This window comes from Manduca sexta, chromosome 10 (genome assembly GCF_014839805.1).
Source record: "Manduca sexta isolate Smith_Timp_Sample1 chromosome 10, JHU_Msex_v1.0, whole genome shotgun sequence".
Classification (NCBI taxonomy): Eukaryota; Metazoa; Arthropoda; class Insecta; order Lepidoptera; family Sphingidae; genus Manduca; species Manduca sexta.
Genome location: NC_051124.1, coordinates 8,163,440 through 8,181,502, shown reverse-complemented (window position 1 = coordinate 8,181,502; position 18,063 = coordinate 8,163,440). Strand labels below are relative to the sequence as shown.

Sequence of the window (18,063 nt, the reverse complement as noted above, 5' to 3'; positions counted from 1 at the left end):
AATTTCTGACAAATATTAGCAATTAAGACGTGTACCCAACTCTATGGTGGTATTTAACATCCCGACCTCAATGATCGCTGACTTAAATAATTCAAACGCGGACAAGAGTAATTGCTTTGTAAATTCAAACAATTATGACTTTGTTTTTTGATACGTCGCGTCCCATCAGAGTGGGTTTTCGGCTGACTTTGGTGACAATGGCACAGGCAATGTGATATGAGGCAAATGTGCATGTCGTTTTAAGGTCAAACTCCAATCAAATTACCTTTTATTGAGAGTTTTGAAGTTAAGTGACTATTATAATATATCACAAATTTGCTAGTAAAAAACCAGGCTATTAGAATGTTATTTTAAAAGAGATCCTTACAAAACTACATATTATAAAACTAAGTCCTTCCAACGTACCTGTCTGCCAAAACGCGATAAATTCAGAAACTACCAAACAGGTTACACACGGTTTTCACCAATAGATGGACTGATTCAAGGGGAAGTTTTATGTGTTTAAATCATTAATGTTTCGTACAACAGTAAAAAAATTAGGCATATGTATTACTTACTACTACCTACTGCTATTCGCGAATCCGAACGAAAACTATAAGATTATAAAAATCCAAATACTATGAACTCTTTCAATTCCAATATTATTTTTAAGCAATACCCTTAAAATTAAGTGAATATACTAAATTGCCGTTATAACTAATACTAATCACGCTAAATATTCCAAGTAACCGAAGCTAAATGGAACTTCAATATTGTTCCACAAACAAGGGTAATAGGGAACGTAACAAATTTCATATCGGCTCGCGCAAACTTCAGACCGCTGCCTGACCCATCCAGCCGACTTAAATTGATTTCGATGAAGTCTATTTGAATGCAAATTTTATCGTAGATTGTATCGTTCGAAACAATTAACTGTGTAAACTTAATACATCTTAGACACCTGTTACTTTGAGAAATTACTTCTAATGTATGGCATAAATTTAACATTTGTTTATCTTTAGTAGTTGGCAATTAGCTACAAAGCAATTTAAACGGAATATATTACAATGGTTCACCTATTAATTATATATTTTAAAACAAATAAACATCACGCATTTATCCCCGAAGGGGCATGCAGAGGCGCAACCAGGGCACCCACTATTCGCCAAGTGTGTTCCGTCCCATGATGTTATAGGGGGGGGGGAGCCTATCGCCATATCGAATTCCAGACTCCGGGCTGATACTGAGCAAAAAAACTCAAATATCATTGTCCGACTCGGGATTCGAACCCAGGACCTCAGAGCGCTGCCGTACCGCGCATGCAGAACAACTACGCCATCGAGGAAGTCTATATATTAAGATGGCTATAAATTATATTTATGGTAAGAATAACACACTTGTGAATGGGTCATCTGACTTTTAGGCTTAAAAACCTGATGAGGGATCTTAGTCTTCTAAACTCCCAACGAACAGGATGCGCAGGATTCTTAACTCCACCTATAGATAAACTCATATTGTTTTCATTTTAAGTCTTGCTTCTATGTTAAATATTTTAAAACTATTTATATTTTCCCTTATAAATAACTTTTATCTGATTGCAAAATCAGTCCTAAGTGATATAAGAACTATAATTTCGCAAATGAGACATTTTTCCCTACCATAACCTTATGAATGTACGCAACGGCGCGCCGAACTTCCATTAGAAGGCACGAGTTATTTCTGCACATTGTGCCGTCATAATTAAGTTTTCCTTGGATAATATCCAATAATGTATTGCCCGAGGGATTTTTCTATACGGACGTACGTCATATCTATCCTACTCATAGATAATCCGAATATAAGTAAATCTTCCGATGACACTATATGATCACATTTATTTTTGTACCAATCGTATCGTTCGCTGTTAATAAACTGTTCTAATATTATTAATCCCTACTGGGTACTGATGATAGGTCTCCTATATGTGAGAGTCCGCCTGGGTAGGTACCACCGCAATGTCTATTTCTACCGCCAAACAGCAATGCGTAGTCACTCTTGTGTTCCAGTTTGAAGAAGATTGTATTTGGTGCAACTACTGGACATAATGAGACTTAACATCTCTTGTCTCAGGATGGCGAGCGCAGTGGAATACCAAATAATACTTTGTAATTCAAGGTGTTGAATGTTGAATAATTAATGTGTTAATTCTACTGTTTATGGGCGTTCATATCGCTTACCATCAGGCGAACGGCAAGCTCGTCTCGTCATTCGCTCGCCATTCGTCACTCGTCAAAGCAATAAAAAAAAAGGAGTTGGATCTACTTGACGTTCTGCGGAAGATCGCTGGCAAGAATTAGATGCGACAGGCCGAAGTCATGGTAAAATGGCGCATATCGGAGAAGCCCTATGACCAGCAGCAGGTTGATGATGATTATTATTGGAAATATGAGCAAGCGTATTATGAATATTCAATGATATAATATTTTCTGGATTTTTTTTAACCACTTATTTTATAAAACATATTCCCATGCTGCGTCTGTTTAAACGAAATGAACTCAAAAGTTAGCAAATGGTATTCCATTAAAATTGGGTATGGAGATAGTTGGTAGGATGTAGGCTACTTTTTACTTCGGAATACTCCTTTACGCAGGTGATGCCGCGAGCAAATATAGTGTGTTAATAAAGTATAATCGAAAGTGAAGATATTGGTTGAATAAATATCTAAGACTAATGGATGATAAAGTGATATCATAATCTAAGTTATAATAAAATATCCTTTTACGAACAATATATCCTCTTTCATTATTGACTGATTAAAAAAACCTAGAGCATTGTTCACAAACCGTATTGATATTAAATATCTGTTCATTTTTAAGAATATCCAACTACCCAATTGGAACTGCTGAAACGCCTAAAACCTTTTCAGAGTATTTCCCAGGGGCAGAGATTGTGTGGTCGCTTTTATCGTTTTCCATTCTCATTAGATGTCATGGCAGGCTTTTATCTCGACGTTATGGTTTGCGCGCGTCACGTTTTTAATTTCATTTTTAGGAATATAATTTGTTTGTACACGCAATTATAACGATGGACGTTCGATAATTAAAAATTTGTTTACGTTATCGATATGCCCGTGTTTATCGATGTGCAATGAACGGTGACGCATTTACGCCAACAATACCATTGAAATCGACGATGTGGAACCAAAATTTAAATTTGGAACTATTTAAATCGTAAACGTGTACGGGAAACTGATCATTATTGATTAAGGCGATACCTCAAGGTCCATTTTCATACATTTTGTTTCACCTTTAATCTGGGTAACTAAACAAGTATTGGCAAGTAAAGAATTTAAATTCACGTCTAGTTAGTGATTAGTTCTCGCAGTTGAAAGAAAAACGTAAAAATAATTAATAATCATGGATATTTCGGCCTTTAAAATTTAATATGACGAAATTTTTTTGTAAGCTGAATAATAATGATTACTCTAGATAGAAATGATGGAAAGATTAATATGTGACCAAGACAAAATTTAATCATCGAACCTTGGAGTTTTAGTAATGTAAGTTTATTTATGACCCTCGCGAGTCTCATTTGACAAAGCGCTTCGAAACAAGCGAACATGCGACAGCACACGCTCTTTCCATACCGCGCGCCCTCTTTTGCACAAACACCGTAACATCGGCACAAAACGATTACAAACACGTCCTCGTGTTTTATTAGAGACAAAACAAACTTATAACGATGTATTGTTTAAGTACATGACAATTTACACAATACTACTACCGACTGGAACTTATCCACTTTGGCGTAATTCCAATAAAGTACCCCGATGGATAGCAGATATCGTAAAATATCAGAGGAAGCAGCACCGCTGGACAAATGTTAACAGCAAGGACGCTGTTTTATCGTACGAGTAATCCGAAAAATCTTAATCCTTTGTACACAAAGGTCGCACTTAAGCCCTTTTATCGCACAACGTTCACATACGTCCTTTTGCGTCTCACCATCCGCTAAAAGCTTTCGGTATTACACATTAGTGTTATATTGTTTTGCACACATCACAGCATAGACAATACTCAGTTGGTGTCCTTTATTCGAGCCAATATAATCCGCTTGTGCAATATCTACTCGTAAGTACCTACAGAATTTACTAGTATTAGATGTGGAAAAGAAAAGATTGTTCGAAATTTAAATCCTTCGCAGTGTACACATGAAACCTCTTTGTTGCACCACAATAGCGATACGACTGGCACAAATGCGTTTCAAGAACTTTACAACCGAAGAAACAAATATTTAAAAAGGGTTGTTTTTTTTTTAATTTGTATTAGACGAGAACGATGAAGCGAACATGCTAATGATACATAAATCTCAATTAGCATCGACTCGTTTACGTGATGACCGCGATAAGCCGGTCACTGGCGCCACTTACAGGCGACGTTTCAATCATCATTAGATAGCGTCGATTAAACATCTCAATTGCGCAGTGTTGAAAAATACAGTAAAGCAACGTTAATGCGAATCTCATATAACCGACTATTAAGATGCTAACAACTTTTTTACGACTCTATTGGCTAAACTAATTCACAGATAATAACATTAAAAATATATTGATCCGTATGTACATACCTAATATACATTTATATATACGATGACAAACGCGCTAGTGTAAGCTTCTAGATTAATGTACGATATAATGTGTTGAATTTATAGAATTTACAAATAACAATACTTGGTATAAACCACTTATAATATACATGCCCACACCATACTATACAGAAGGGGACCGAAGACACGTTATCATCCGAAATGAAATAAATAAAAACGAAAATATTCAACGAATTACAGTGAACATTTCTCGCGCATACCGGTACTAACAGAAATATAACTTTCTAGTGTGTCGAGTGATTAAATATAAAGTTTAATAAGCCGTTTCCGTACTGTGCCCGATAATGTTGAGTTGATGGCGACGGATAGCCGGAGTTATAGAGGCGACATACAAATCTAATATACTAATTGAGGGAACAGTTTCTAACGGCTACAATGAGCGAACGCAGCGGGCGCCGGGAGGGGCCGCTGGCACGACACATATATACTCATATCACGATACGTGCTGTGAAATTAATGGACCGCATTAAACTGACTGATGTTTACAATATAAACCATAATCACTGTTAGAATTACAATGGCCTGTTTTGATGGGCCATGGGTCTTTTTTCTCTGTGTAATTTCAAGTCTAGCGTACGTGTACTGTGTTAGGATGATATTGACTTCTCCAACATCTTCATGATTTTGTTAAAAAAGTATCGATATGCAATCTATATATGTAAAATAAAGTGGTGTTAGTTACACTATTTATAACTCACGAACGGATGAACCGATTTGGCTTAAAATTGGTGGAGATGTAGCTTAGAACCAGGAGACGGACATAGGACACTTTTTATCCCCACGGGAACGGGACGTGACATAAAACGTGGTATAAGAAAGCAAAATTTGTTATGGAGATAGTATAAGACCCTGGGAAGGTTATAATGCTACTATCCCGGGAAAATGTATAGTGGGACTTTTATCCAGAAAAACTCCTTCACGAGGGCAAAGCCGCGAGCAAAAGCTAGTAATAAACAACAAAAGAAACTTTCATTTTCGTTTACTCTCATATGCAAGAGTCGGCCTGGTAGGTGGGTACCACCGCAATGTCTATTTCTGCCACCAAAAGTCAGTGTGTAATCACTGTTGTGTTTCGGTTTGAAAGACATTGTAGTCAATGCAACTACTGGACATAATAAGACTTAACATCTCATGCCTCGGAATGGCGAGCGCAATGGAATACCAAACAATAATTTATAATTCAAAGTGTTAGATGGTGTTTTACTATTTATGGGCGGTCGTATCACTTACCATCAGGCAAACGGCAAGCTCGTCGCGGCATTTAAAGCAATAAAAAAAAGTTATTCCGTACATTAAAAAAATATTACTTTTACATTTCAGCGACAACAAAGATCCTAAACAAATAATCAAGAACAATAGATTACCATAATTGTAATTATACAAATCTTGCCTTACTTCACACTCAAAATGTAAACCGAGAAAATCCAAGCCTTTGTGCTAACATCGGTAATTACCATTTCAATGTAATCTTCGTAATTCAGATTCGGACCACTGCGCCGACGGATTCTGCGGTCTTCGAATGGATTATTAAATTTTGTTTTGTACGACATAATTATTGCACTGTTATCTTTATGGAGGTATTAACTAGCTATTAAGTATTTAGAATTCAATACGTTCGATTAAAAAATAAGAAAAATAAGGCTTTACGTTCTACCTCCCTGATCTTACCCGACTACGTGGTTTTTCTTTATTGCGGTTTTTTTTTAAAAACCACCGACAAAATTGTTTGAATATAAAAGAATGAAATGATTTTGCTTGTCCATTAATTTTATTATAAGTAATATTTTAGTGATATTTTGATCCCAACGTCGCGTCGTCACGTGGGGGACCGAACCCGCATCAGGGACGATGAAAATACTTCTTTATAGGTCCCCCGACGCGTCGACGCTAGGGTTAAAATATTACTAGGTAAGTACTATATACTACTCTAATAAAGTAAGAGGACATTTTTTTTTTCTTTTTAGAAGATATTTTTTGTGTCAAATTTTCAACTTAATTTTCTCTAAAATCTTCTATATGAAATCGTATCATTGAAACGATGATTATGAGCCATAACACGCTTTGTCTACTATAAGGTACTAAGAAGTTGGATATCTCCCAGACTACCTGATACTGCAGCATCAGCACAAAGCTGCCATATTTTGGAAATTCTTCTAAAGTAACAGTAGGACCTGTCAAAGTAAGAAATGAGCTGATGACCTTTAAAAGCCTAAATAGATCTTCGTAAGTTATAGCTAAAAACCATCCCCATCATATCAGCTTTCAAACAAAAGAATACGCATCAAAATCGGTCAATTTGTTTGATGCCGGTCAATTTGTTTGGGAACTATGATACCACAGACATATAGATACACTATTACACGTATATATTGTCTAACAGCCCTTTGAAAGCGACTTGAAAATACATAAGTTAAACTTATAACACCACTTTTTGCGTCGGGGGTTAAAAGACTTTTAACTACGCTGGCCAGTTTTAGATGAGAGTGGAGCTTATCTCTTGACTGCCTCATATATCAGTCATTCATATTCTGAACTAACAACATGATATTTGAAACTGCTGATGGAACGAAAATAAATAATTCAGCTCGCGCTCTCGTTGCTTAAGCGTTTATAATAAATAGGATTTACCATCAAATTCCAACCGCGACTTCATTAAGGAAAATAGTGGCATTTTCTCATCTATTCCTGTAGTACTTCGCGTGGTTACGCTTCGCTAACTAAGGTATAAGTAGTATTTTATATACATTTCACGTTTAATATCAAGTTGGAAAAGTTAAACAAGCATCGGTATAATGCCGAGACTATCAAACTCTAGGTACAGTCACCCACAAGAGCAGCTGAAAAATTAAAATTTTAAAATCACTTTGAAACGTCTGGGTCCCTTTTAACAATAGTTTTTTCTGCACTAAAATAAACTTTAAAGGGTTTACTTTATTTAAGTAAAAAAATAATATTTCAATTGTAGAACGAATGTGTAGAAACGTTTTGAACTTTTGAATTTGTTCGGGTACCTTTGTGGCTGACTTTAAACATATTTAAACTAAACTAAAATATCAGTTATAAAAAAATTTACTCACCTAAAAATAATACTACGCGAACCTATTAACCTGTACAAATTTCAACGCTATCACCACGGGAGATTGCATTCATACTATTTTTTTGCTGATAGGATATATTTATTTCCGTCCCGATAGCGACTACCGTGCACAAGGTGTTAAAACCGGCCATAGTGGCCCACGTAATTGTTGCGTTCCGCGATCAGCCTGTGTATATCCGGTTCCAACAGGCCGACATAATTGTGTCGACTGCCGAGGGGTAATCATCTCTCGTCAGTCGACAATCTATTGAATTCCACTCCACTTACCATCTGGCCCAGTGGGGTCACGTATAAAATAAAGAAAAAAGTTTACGCCCTACCAATACTAATTAAGACAACAATTATTGAACACAATTCAATAGGATTATATTATCAGAGCTCTGTGACACGCTGTTAAGAAGCAGTGAACTAAAGTAAACTGATAATGATAACATCAGAACGCGTACGCGTCTAATCTCCATCGTGGTGGCATACACAAACAGACATAACTACAAGTAGCTGATGTTAAATGAATTGTTTTACTTCATACGATATCCAGTTAAGTCATCTGTGATAGTTACTATATATAATTAGAGATATAACATTAATATAAATGTTATGTGTATTTTTTCAGTACATTTAACTAGGATAGAGTATATATTATTTATTATTAGCCATTTCCCTTATTTTTGATATCTCAGAAAAAATATTATCGTAAACATAGTTTTACGCGATGTCGTTTTTTAGAATTAAACGATAAAATAAGTATAAAATAACAAAAGCGCTGCCCATGGCACCATCATTTGCGTACAAAATTCCGCCTAAGCTTAATAAACATTCACGAAATAAGGAAGATGTTAAACTGATTTTTGCCGTAACTCAGTGCGAATTTCCACTTCGAGCGAAAAGAAATAAGTATAACAGAGTTTACACTCACCTGCTTCCGCGTAAAATTATTATAAAAGCACGAACAGACCTCGTCTTCATTTAACCGTAACAGAATTATATTGGAAAAAATCTTTTTCTTGGAATACATTTTATTTTCAGATATGACTGGAAATGTATTATTGGAGTATGGTCCGCATGAAAATTTTAATTCACATTAAAATCATTTTTTTTTGTACGTTGTATTTATTTTCAACAAAGCTTATAAAGATAGAGTAAAAATAGAAATATAAAATGACAGATACGTCTAAAATACAAGTATATTAAATCGGTGTATTGAAAAGGACGTGTCTTTATTTAGAGTTCGCATTTTGGTGTCAACAAATAATGAAGATGTGAACCCACATCAAACATGACATCTAAAGCAAAAACACGCACGTCTCACAAAGTTATACAGTTAAGAATTTTATTTTTGTTATACGCAAAACTATGACATTTCAACAAATCCTGTTTCATATATTTCATCCCCAAACGAGAATTAGGCCACACTCAAACTAGAACAAATTAAAGCGAAGTCAGTATTGTCAAACAATTACCTACTGAAAGTCCATCTAAAATTATTTACAATTATTGTGATTGGAATAAATCGCTTAGAGCAGTGTTGCCCAACGTGGTGCCTACGCCCCACAGGGGGTCAATTTGATAGTTAAGGGGGCCAATTTAAACAGAATTTTCATTTTTTCATTATACGTTTTGAAATTTTAGTTACGATGATTTGATAACAATTTCATAGTGATTTCTTCCTAAAACTTATTATTTATATTTCTCAAAGGAACATAACAACTTTTAAAGGTTAAAAATTATGTATGGTAGGCATATTTTTTTTTTGAAATGTTAAGGTAGGGCATAATCTAAAAAAGGTTGGGAGACACTGGTTTAGAGCGTCTATATACCTATATTTCTATATAATATAATAAATTTACTGACACAGAAGTTTCTAGAATAGATACAAATTACTAAACACAAAGCTTACTCGACTGCGGCGCCAAATCCCGCAGTCACTATGACCCCATTGTAACAGAAATGCGATTGATACTCTTTGTATTCGCCAAGACATTGGATTTCTCAGCTAATTCCATTCTTCAGCAATCTTCATCCAATTAACTGTTAGGAGTGTTTCGCAAATCGTCACTCCATCTGCCCAGGACTTTATAAGGTTAACAATTTAATCTGCCTAAGTACAAACACCCATTTAACAGTTCATTTACTGTGTCGATGCTCGGTGCCTCTGCAAATATCTAAATTGCCAATTACATTACTGCTTCTAATTCAAATTATTTATATTTAACATATAATTTAATCCTTATTTCTCAAATTTCTCCCAAAGATGTACGTTTGTATTGCAATAACAAACAAGCAATTTGTATATATAAGTGACTTAGATTCCGCATACAAAATAATGTAAAAGCTTTGATTAAATGTATGTACTTGCAGAAATCGTCGGCACTACGAAAAATATATCGCAACAATGTAGAATCAATAATATTATCGATCTATTCGCAATTAAGTGTATTTTCGACGACTTTGCAAAATCAATAAATCTAATAAGATCCCAAAGGTATCACGATCAATTACTAAGGATACATCAGTTTATTAAATCAATGCGGAGTAACGTATAAATTTGCTTATCCCCTTTAATTTCCACTCTCCCTGATTAGAATAGCGGAACTCGGCTTTGATACAGATAGTGATTTATTGAACAATGCCAATAATCCAAAACTTGGGTGTAGATAAAACCTAATATACGCGTTGTAATTAACCAAAGGCTATATTAATGCATGACATACTAAAACGAAATCAACATGGCAACATGGAATTTATTATGGAAAATTCTTTCTGTGCCCTGAATCCGCGAAACACACTTTTACGAGGATGTTGCATACAGGATTTGAATAACTAGAAGGAGATAACTGTCATGAAATTTATTATGACAACTTAAGGTAGTCTAATTATAAGGTACTTTATGTTACTTATTGAGAATACGGTTTTTCATTATTGGCTATCGATAATAATTAAATTAAATAATGTGATATTCATTTCATCTCTACAATTGACACAACGAAGGTTGTAATAGTAACTTAATGTATGCAATCTATAATAATATTTGTTCATAAATAATCGCATGCACATAATAACACAAGGATACGAGTAAGTTGTGTCTGAGCTGCGCCTGTTCCTAGCATCATCGGATTACGTGTAATACTGAGAAATGCGAACATAACCGAATCAATTACCGGCGATACTCGCTGGTGTTCTTAGAAATGAACTGACGCCGGTTAGTGTCAGATATTAACGTCAGATATACCGTAGATCCGTGTAGCGTCAATTAATGACGGGATTTTATCGCTTCATTGTTCTTTGAATTTGACGTGATGAGGTACTAGGTTTAATTGGAAATGGGGCAGTCACAATTTTTATGAGTTTTTCTATTGAATAACTTCAACTTGTGCCTCTGCGAAAGAACTTTCTCTGTCTCTTCTCTGACATATCAAAGGTCAGAAATTATTTTGGTAAATTGTGTGCCGTGTATTTTACCTGATGGTTCAAGAAATTTAAAGTCATGTCTACAGCATTTCTAGTGATTTATTTTCAATATCTGTTAACTGTATTTTGAACTACACACCTGTAGTCTTATACAAGTTAATATTACAAGTAATTATTATTACAGAATTAAACCATGGGATTACACGATAAGTTAAAGAACTATACCAAATAAGAGACATAACTCATTTGGTTATATATTTGTTTACATTTCAGCAAATGACTGTGGTGATGAATACACTATACGCTCGAACTGAATACCAAATACTCAGCCACGCTGTGCAATATGTGTAATTTGATTTATTACCAGACTAATATTTGAAGTCTATTTTTAGACAATGTAACCATAAATTACTTAATACTTTGATTTGATTAAAGTGTGAAGTAATCTCAAAACGAATACCGAATATGTATTTTACAAAATGATGAATATTCAAAGGTATGAATGTTAATAATGTTGATGTAAATTTAACACCTCTCCCGCCCCCTTTTTGACGTTCAGTCACAAAGCCAACAGATTCGTTTGAGCCGAAAGGGGATTAATTTTCATACAACTGTATAGCGACATCACATATAATATGCACGTACGTATTTTTAAAATAAATATAGCCTGTAAGCATACCATTTAATCCTTTATCTAACTTCTGATATACAAAGTGTTTTTTTCTACACCTAAAGAGTTACGAATATATTGTAGAATATTAATGTGGTTATAAAAATATTACCTAAGGTTACATGCGTATCTGTTACATTTCATGTAAAATTTTACATAAACTTTATCTGGTCTATTAATGATACTGCAGACATAGCTACTCCTCAGGTTTTCTTATATTTATTGCCGTCAACTCTATTATACTATAAAAAAAACTTAATACAGCTGCAAAATAAAACAGAAGTACGTCATCTGAACCCTATCTATCTAGCCATAGAAATGCAATCCCCGTGATGATAACCATAAAACATAGACGTTATTCCTATGAATAATATTCTTTTCTAGTACGTCTATACGTACTAGAAAAGAAACAACGTCATGGAAAACAAATTTATTGAACCAATTTCGCTGAAGGCTATTTATTTATATTCCATTTTCCCCTGACAAAAATAGTAATGTAAGCACTCAGTAGGTACTAAATTAATAAATCGTTCCCAAAATTAACCAATTCAGAAAATTAATAATGAACGAGAGTTGTACCGAAATAGATGGAATAAACCAATTAATCACAACTTGCTTCAATTACGAAAATCAATTACGAGGCATAACAAGACGAATAATTAATAAAATCAATCGTGAAACTGGTGTATTAGAAAATAGATCATGATGAAATAAACATGTCTCGAAAATAAATATACTACCATACTTTAAAACCACAGTCATTGGGATCTTTTTTGTTTAACCAAAATCAAATTTGTCTCTTTCTACTAATAATCATACTATATTTTTATCATTTCGCTGCAAATAAATTGGGAATTTTCCGTTATGATCATTTAATTTCACGGATTACAGAATTGAATTTACTTTATTTCTTCATCTCGTTTTCGACCTTTCAGCCAAATATATTTGCTGAAGAAGATTGATGCTTCATGAATTAATTCAACATTTCCCGTTGATAAATCTTTGTCATTTCCTTTTATCCGATTTTATCTTTAAGGAATAAAACCTTGACAATTAGGTCAACATATTTTTTTATTCAATGGCCCTATAATTTTTATGGCGCGCGATATATATTATTCTTAAATGAATTTATAGAAATTAAGGTATTATAAAACCCTATAATATTGATTGTTCAATCAGTAAGCCGATGACACAATTATTTGTGTTACTGACATGTAAATTTACGATCATTCGTTGATCTAAGAATTTCTCTTATAGCATCCTGCCTAGATCAAAGTATAAAACGACTCTTCTCTCCAGTAGTTGGACAAATTGATAAAGATCGCAGGAAACATGAGAATCAGTGTCAAATAGAAAGACCGGATATGAAAACCCATAATACATATATCAGATAAACATCTAGTTGAAAAAGATATAATTACAAAGACTTTATGACTTCAAAACTCGTTACACAAGTATTGACAGGCCAGTACGTTTCGAACGTCAATTAGTGTGCCGAACCAATCAAAGCAGATTTAAATGTATTATATTAACAAAAAAAATCAACTACAAAATTTTATAAAAGCACTTTCGAATATAGTTCTAGCAATTTTTGCAATATTTTTTGTTACGAATCTTTATTATTTATACTCAATCATTGTGAGCTTTTGCAGCTCCCTCAACAACTGTTACGTACAATCACGCCCTTTTACCTTTTTAAGGGTAAGCAGAGATGTCATCACATCTACATTTCACCGAACTATTAAGAACTGCACAATCTAATAACAGTAAACAACATATCGATTAGCGAGGGATAGTATCAGTAGATCGTCATCAGTCGATATGCTACTCCACTTACCGAAGGCTGCACATGAAATCGCTTTGTTTTACAAAAAGCAATACTAACCTGTACTCGCTGACATCGTATCAAGCTCTGCGTGTGCGTCAATATCCGCAACACCATGTGCTCTATCGTGCTCTGCTCTTCAAACACCATCCTGGCGAGGTCGAGCAGCACCTGGTTCCTCTTAACCTCCAGCTGCGAACGTTCGTACAGCTGCGCGTTCCTCAACCCTATGCCGCAGAACTGCAGGTACGAAGCGAACACTTTCTCGTCGTTCGCCGTGAATGGTCCGTCGTTTTGTTTGTTTATCACCTGGAATTGTGGATATTGTTATACGATTGCCCTATTAGTGTGATTTTTTAATATACAATACGACGAATTTGACGTGACGTTAGGTGATTGCGGGCTGTAGGTACTCTTGCATAATACTTGTCTTTTTGTGCGCAAATGATCTTAAACAATTGACTCATAATGAGACAGAAGTGTGATAAATAAAAAGATATAATAAAACAATCGAGAAACATATATAAATTGTGGCATTTTTACAAACAAATTATTAACACTTGTAAACGACTTGTATCTAACAAAAGCTACAAATACATTTCACGAGTCAAAATATTAAAGAAAATAAAAGAATGTAACATAAGCCAAAGCAACTGTTAACAGATGTCAAGCAAATTATTTTTTTTTCCACTCGTAATGGCGACAAGCAGATGTTAAAAGATAATTTCAAATGAACTCGTAATTTGTAAAGCATTATTTTCTACACAGCATAAGTATTAGAACGTAAAGGCTAATCAGTTTATTAATTAATTTCTGAAGTTATAAATGTTCAATTAAACAAATAATAACATGAAAATACCTAGCTTTAAAATTTAGAAAACATCACAAATACAAATTTGGACACAATCATGTACCTAACTCCACACTAAGCTCACTCCTTTCATCCCCAACGGCAAAGGCAGAAACTTAGTATGTCAAATTTTTGCTGAACTTATATCCTCGTGATCTAATAGAGTCTATAATCCAAATACAAATTCCAATCTCCGCAACTAATATCTTTGAAATGAAAAACCTAATAGCATTAATAGTTGCGGCACCTAGAAATCCAATTCAGAACTTCACAATTCACAACCTGATATCTGGTAAGCCAAGAAAACATTATGTATCTATAGACAGTAAATGAGTAAGTATGTATACCTGTGCAACACCGATAACCTCCCCGTTGATGTCCTTTATCGGCATACATAGTAGCGATCTCGTCTTGTAGCCCGTCTGCTGATCAATATCGTGGTTAAACCTTTCGTCCTGCAACAAGCGACAACTATTCATTAAATATCGTTAATGAAATTCAATATTCATGAATAATTGTGAACATTCTTAAATGTGTTTATTAAAGAAATAATGCTGATAATTATTATCAAATAATTATCACAAAGTAAATTCGTGAAGCAGGTTTAAGCTATTAAATATATTTGAAAATTGAAACGATGAATGGTATAAAGCATACTCTTAATGATAAGTAAGGAAATAGCAGGTAAGGGATTTTTTATTCTAGCCTAACATGCGAACGACTATGAGTAGTATGAGTGTTACTGTATGTCCTAATTTTCATTTTATGTGCATTGAAATACTATGACATTTGGATTCGCAGAACAGAAGCAACGTAAACTAAAATAGTGTAAATGTAAAATAATAAATTTTCAAACACACTAATAAACGTGTCTCTAATTGATCTATTATAGTGTAGTACAGAGTCGCTTCTAAATAAAGTCACGTCAATAGGAACTATGTTGTGAGTGTAATCAGAGGAGGGCTGCCGACCGCAACCGCAACTGTCCTCCACATCCCGGCTGCCTCCCTGTATTATTACTTCTTCGATACATCCCTCTATTAGGTAAATAAGTGTTTACATTTATATACGTATTTCCATTAACAAAATTACTATGTTTACAAAATCCGTCAGTTGAGTGATTGACTTACAATCAAAGATATTAAACACTATAGTTAATAATTATAATAGACGGGACATCAAGACGAAATTTGTGCTCAAAAAAAATTGTTTCTTTTGTCTTATTTCAAATGTGAGAAGATGTCGCACCGTCCTTAGATATTAATACATAGATAACATATATCCAGAAAATATGTAATTTTGTGCATTAAAAAGTGCAAATCTCGATATGGAAAAATTATGAAGAATTGTTTTACACTAGTGTTTTTCTATTTCACTGTATATTGAATAACCATTGTATGAGCGCATTTTTTTTTATATGACAATCTTCCCAATATCCCCTCTATATATTTTAAAACTTTTTACTTCCAACAAACGCATTCTACATTCTTACTCATATATTATATGTCATGAGATCTTCCCACGCAACGTCTCCATTTGCCCGTCGCCGTCAAAAATGCAATGTTGGAACGTTTCCATACGATAACTTTGTTAAAATAAAGTATTTTTGTGCAAAGAGAGCAATCCGAGAAATGCAGTGTATTGTTGAATTCGCTTTGGATTGAATGAACTTGTGCCACCGCACCATATACTGCATTTATGAATGTGGACATTTCAGCGACCGCATTGAGGTGTATGGCTCGGTGCCAACACCGAAGTTACACATATCGAAAGTTACCGTTCATTACACACGCTTGTCAACTCACCAGATTGGTCTTGGAGTTGATCGAAACGCTCACACAGTTATTAAGGCCAACTTTGTTGCTATTTAGGAACACTAACACGAATCAACTTTTGAAGATAAATCATTTGCCGCGCGAGAAAAGGAATTACTTCATTTTCCTCTAGTATCAACTACATTAGGGAGAATAATCATTATTAAAAGTTAGAATTTCAAATTACAGCAAAACAATTTACTGATATAAGAGTACTTATATTACAAATTGCTTTAAACCTATTTCCATGACGATGAAATTTATATTATACTAGAAATGTTAAATATGTATTCAATACTAATTTATACAACGCTTACTTTACATGATGCGCGATGGGTCTACGAAATATAGAGTAAGAAATTTAGCTTATATGTGTTTACTGTATTAAGTTTAACGCGAAATCATTTAGCCGTTCGATTGTTCACTTAAGTAAAATAATCGTATTACACATTCTACATGGGCAGAGCTATATATTTTATATGTAGTGAATGTCATTTTTACACCACAATACTAGCAAAATTGATGACGTAAAGTTGCTGCAAATTTATCAACACAAAAGTAATAACTCTTCTAATATAAGAACGTCTAAGATTCTCTAAGTTAAAATATGTGCAATACATATTGAAGTTTCCTGTAACAGTATACAATTTTTATCTGTCGCAAACTTTGAAGACGTCAAGATTGTTTCCAATGAAAAAGTTAGATTTAAGAATTCAATAGTTATAAAACCGCTGCATGCGATTTGATCCCGCTACAAGTTTCCCTGCCTCAATGTTTCATTTCTTATTGCAGAGGCAGTAAAGTACCCACCTCGATTTTAACAGCTGACGGTATAAAGTTAAATCTTAATATTAAGACTAAAACTTGGAATAATATTATTATCTCTAACTTAAATTAAAATAGATATTCTCAACTATTATGTAAGACCTTCTTTAACAACTAAAGAATGAGCATACTGATATTTGATATTAAGCATTTACAATTATCAGATAATTTAACAATATTATATTAGCCCAATAAAACTATTAATATAACGAAGTTTACCTAATTGTGACGTGAATATTTTACTTGTATATTTCAAACATGACCTTAGAAGCCGGGTTTTGATTTTACGAAATGGGCTCAGATCCAGGTATCTGGCAGAGCACAAAAACCTTCCTCATTCGTACCGAGTTATTATAAAAAGCAAGTGAAACAGACATCCTGGGTCGTAATGAGGATGACAAACCGACAGTAATTTACCAACTTCACAAGCTTTGCCGTTATTTATAGAAAAAGAAAATTCGTTACTACTTTTGAATCGAATCTCATGAGAGAATAGTCAGATCCTTCCTATAAAGCCCCATACTAATTGTTAATTGATTTAAAATCTGCTAGACATATCGATATGGTGACTGAAGGTTTTAAGAAACCCTGTCCACTATGCCATGCGTTTCAGACGAGCTTAATTTACTCATAGACATTTGTCATAATCCTTTTCTTATAAACTAAAATTTGCATAAAACAAAACAATTTAATAATGAAACTATACAATTCACACACAAAGTACATTTCATTAAGTACGTGAGAAACGGAACCATAGCTAAACATATAAAACTTGCAACACGGAGAAGCTCTTCAATAAACGAACAAGTAAAATCCAAACTAAAGTTTCCTCTCTGAAAACTAACATCAAGTACTATAAACGAAACACTTAAAGATACTAAATGACGTGCTGTTTTCATTGTTGCACTGTTTACTGTACAAACGTACCCATCTGTAATTTATATTATAGCA

The 18,063-nt window shown here is 34.0% G+C and overlaps 1 protein-coding gene across 13 annotated transcripts in view; it reads right to left on the bottom strand.

Moving 5' to 3' along the window:
• The window catches only part of LOC115448299 (dual 3',5'-cyclic-AMP and -GMP phosphodiesterase 11), a 239,158-nt gene that overhangs the window by 13,953 nt on the left and 207,142 nt on the right, over window positions 1-18,063 (bottom strand). For all 13 annotated transcript variants that reach the window (XM_037437274.1, XM_037437276.1, XM_037437277.1 and 10 more), the window contains 2 exons: window positions 14,821-14,928; window positions 13,684-13,932 (listed from right to left, as the gene is read on the bottom strand). In XM_037437274.1, the coding sequence (XP_037293171.1) occupies window positions 13,684-13,932; window positions 14,821-14,928 (357 nt within the window). The remainder of the gene's footprint in view (window positions 1-13,683; window positions 13,933-14,820; window positions 14,929-18,063) is intronic.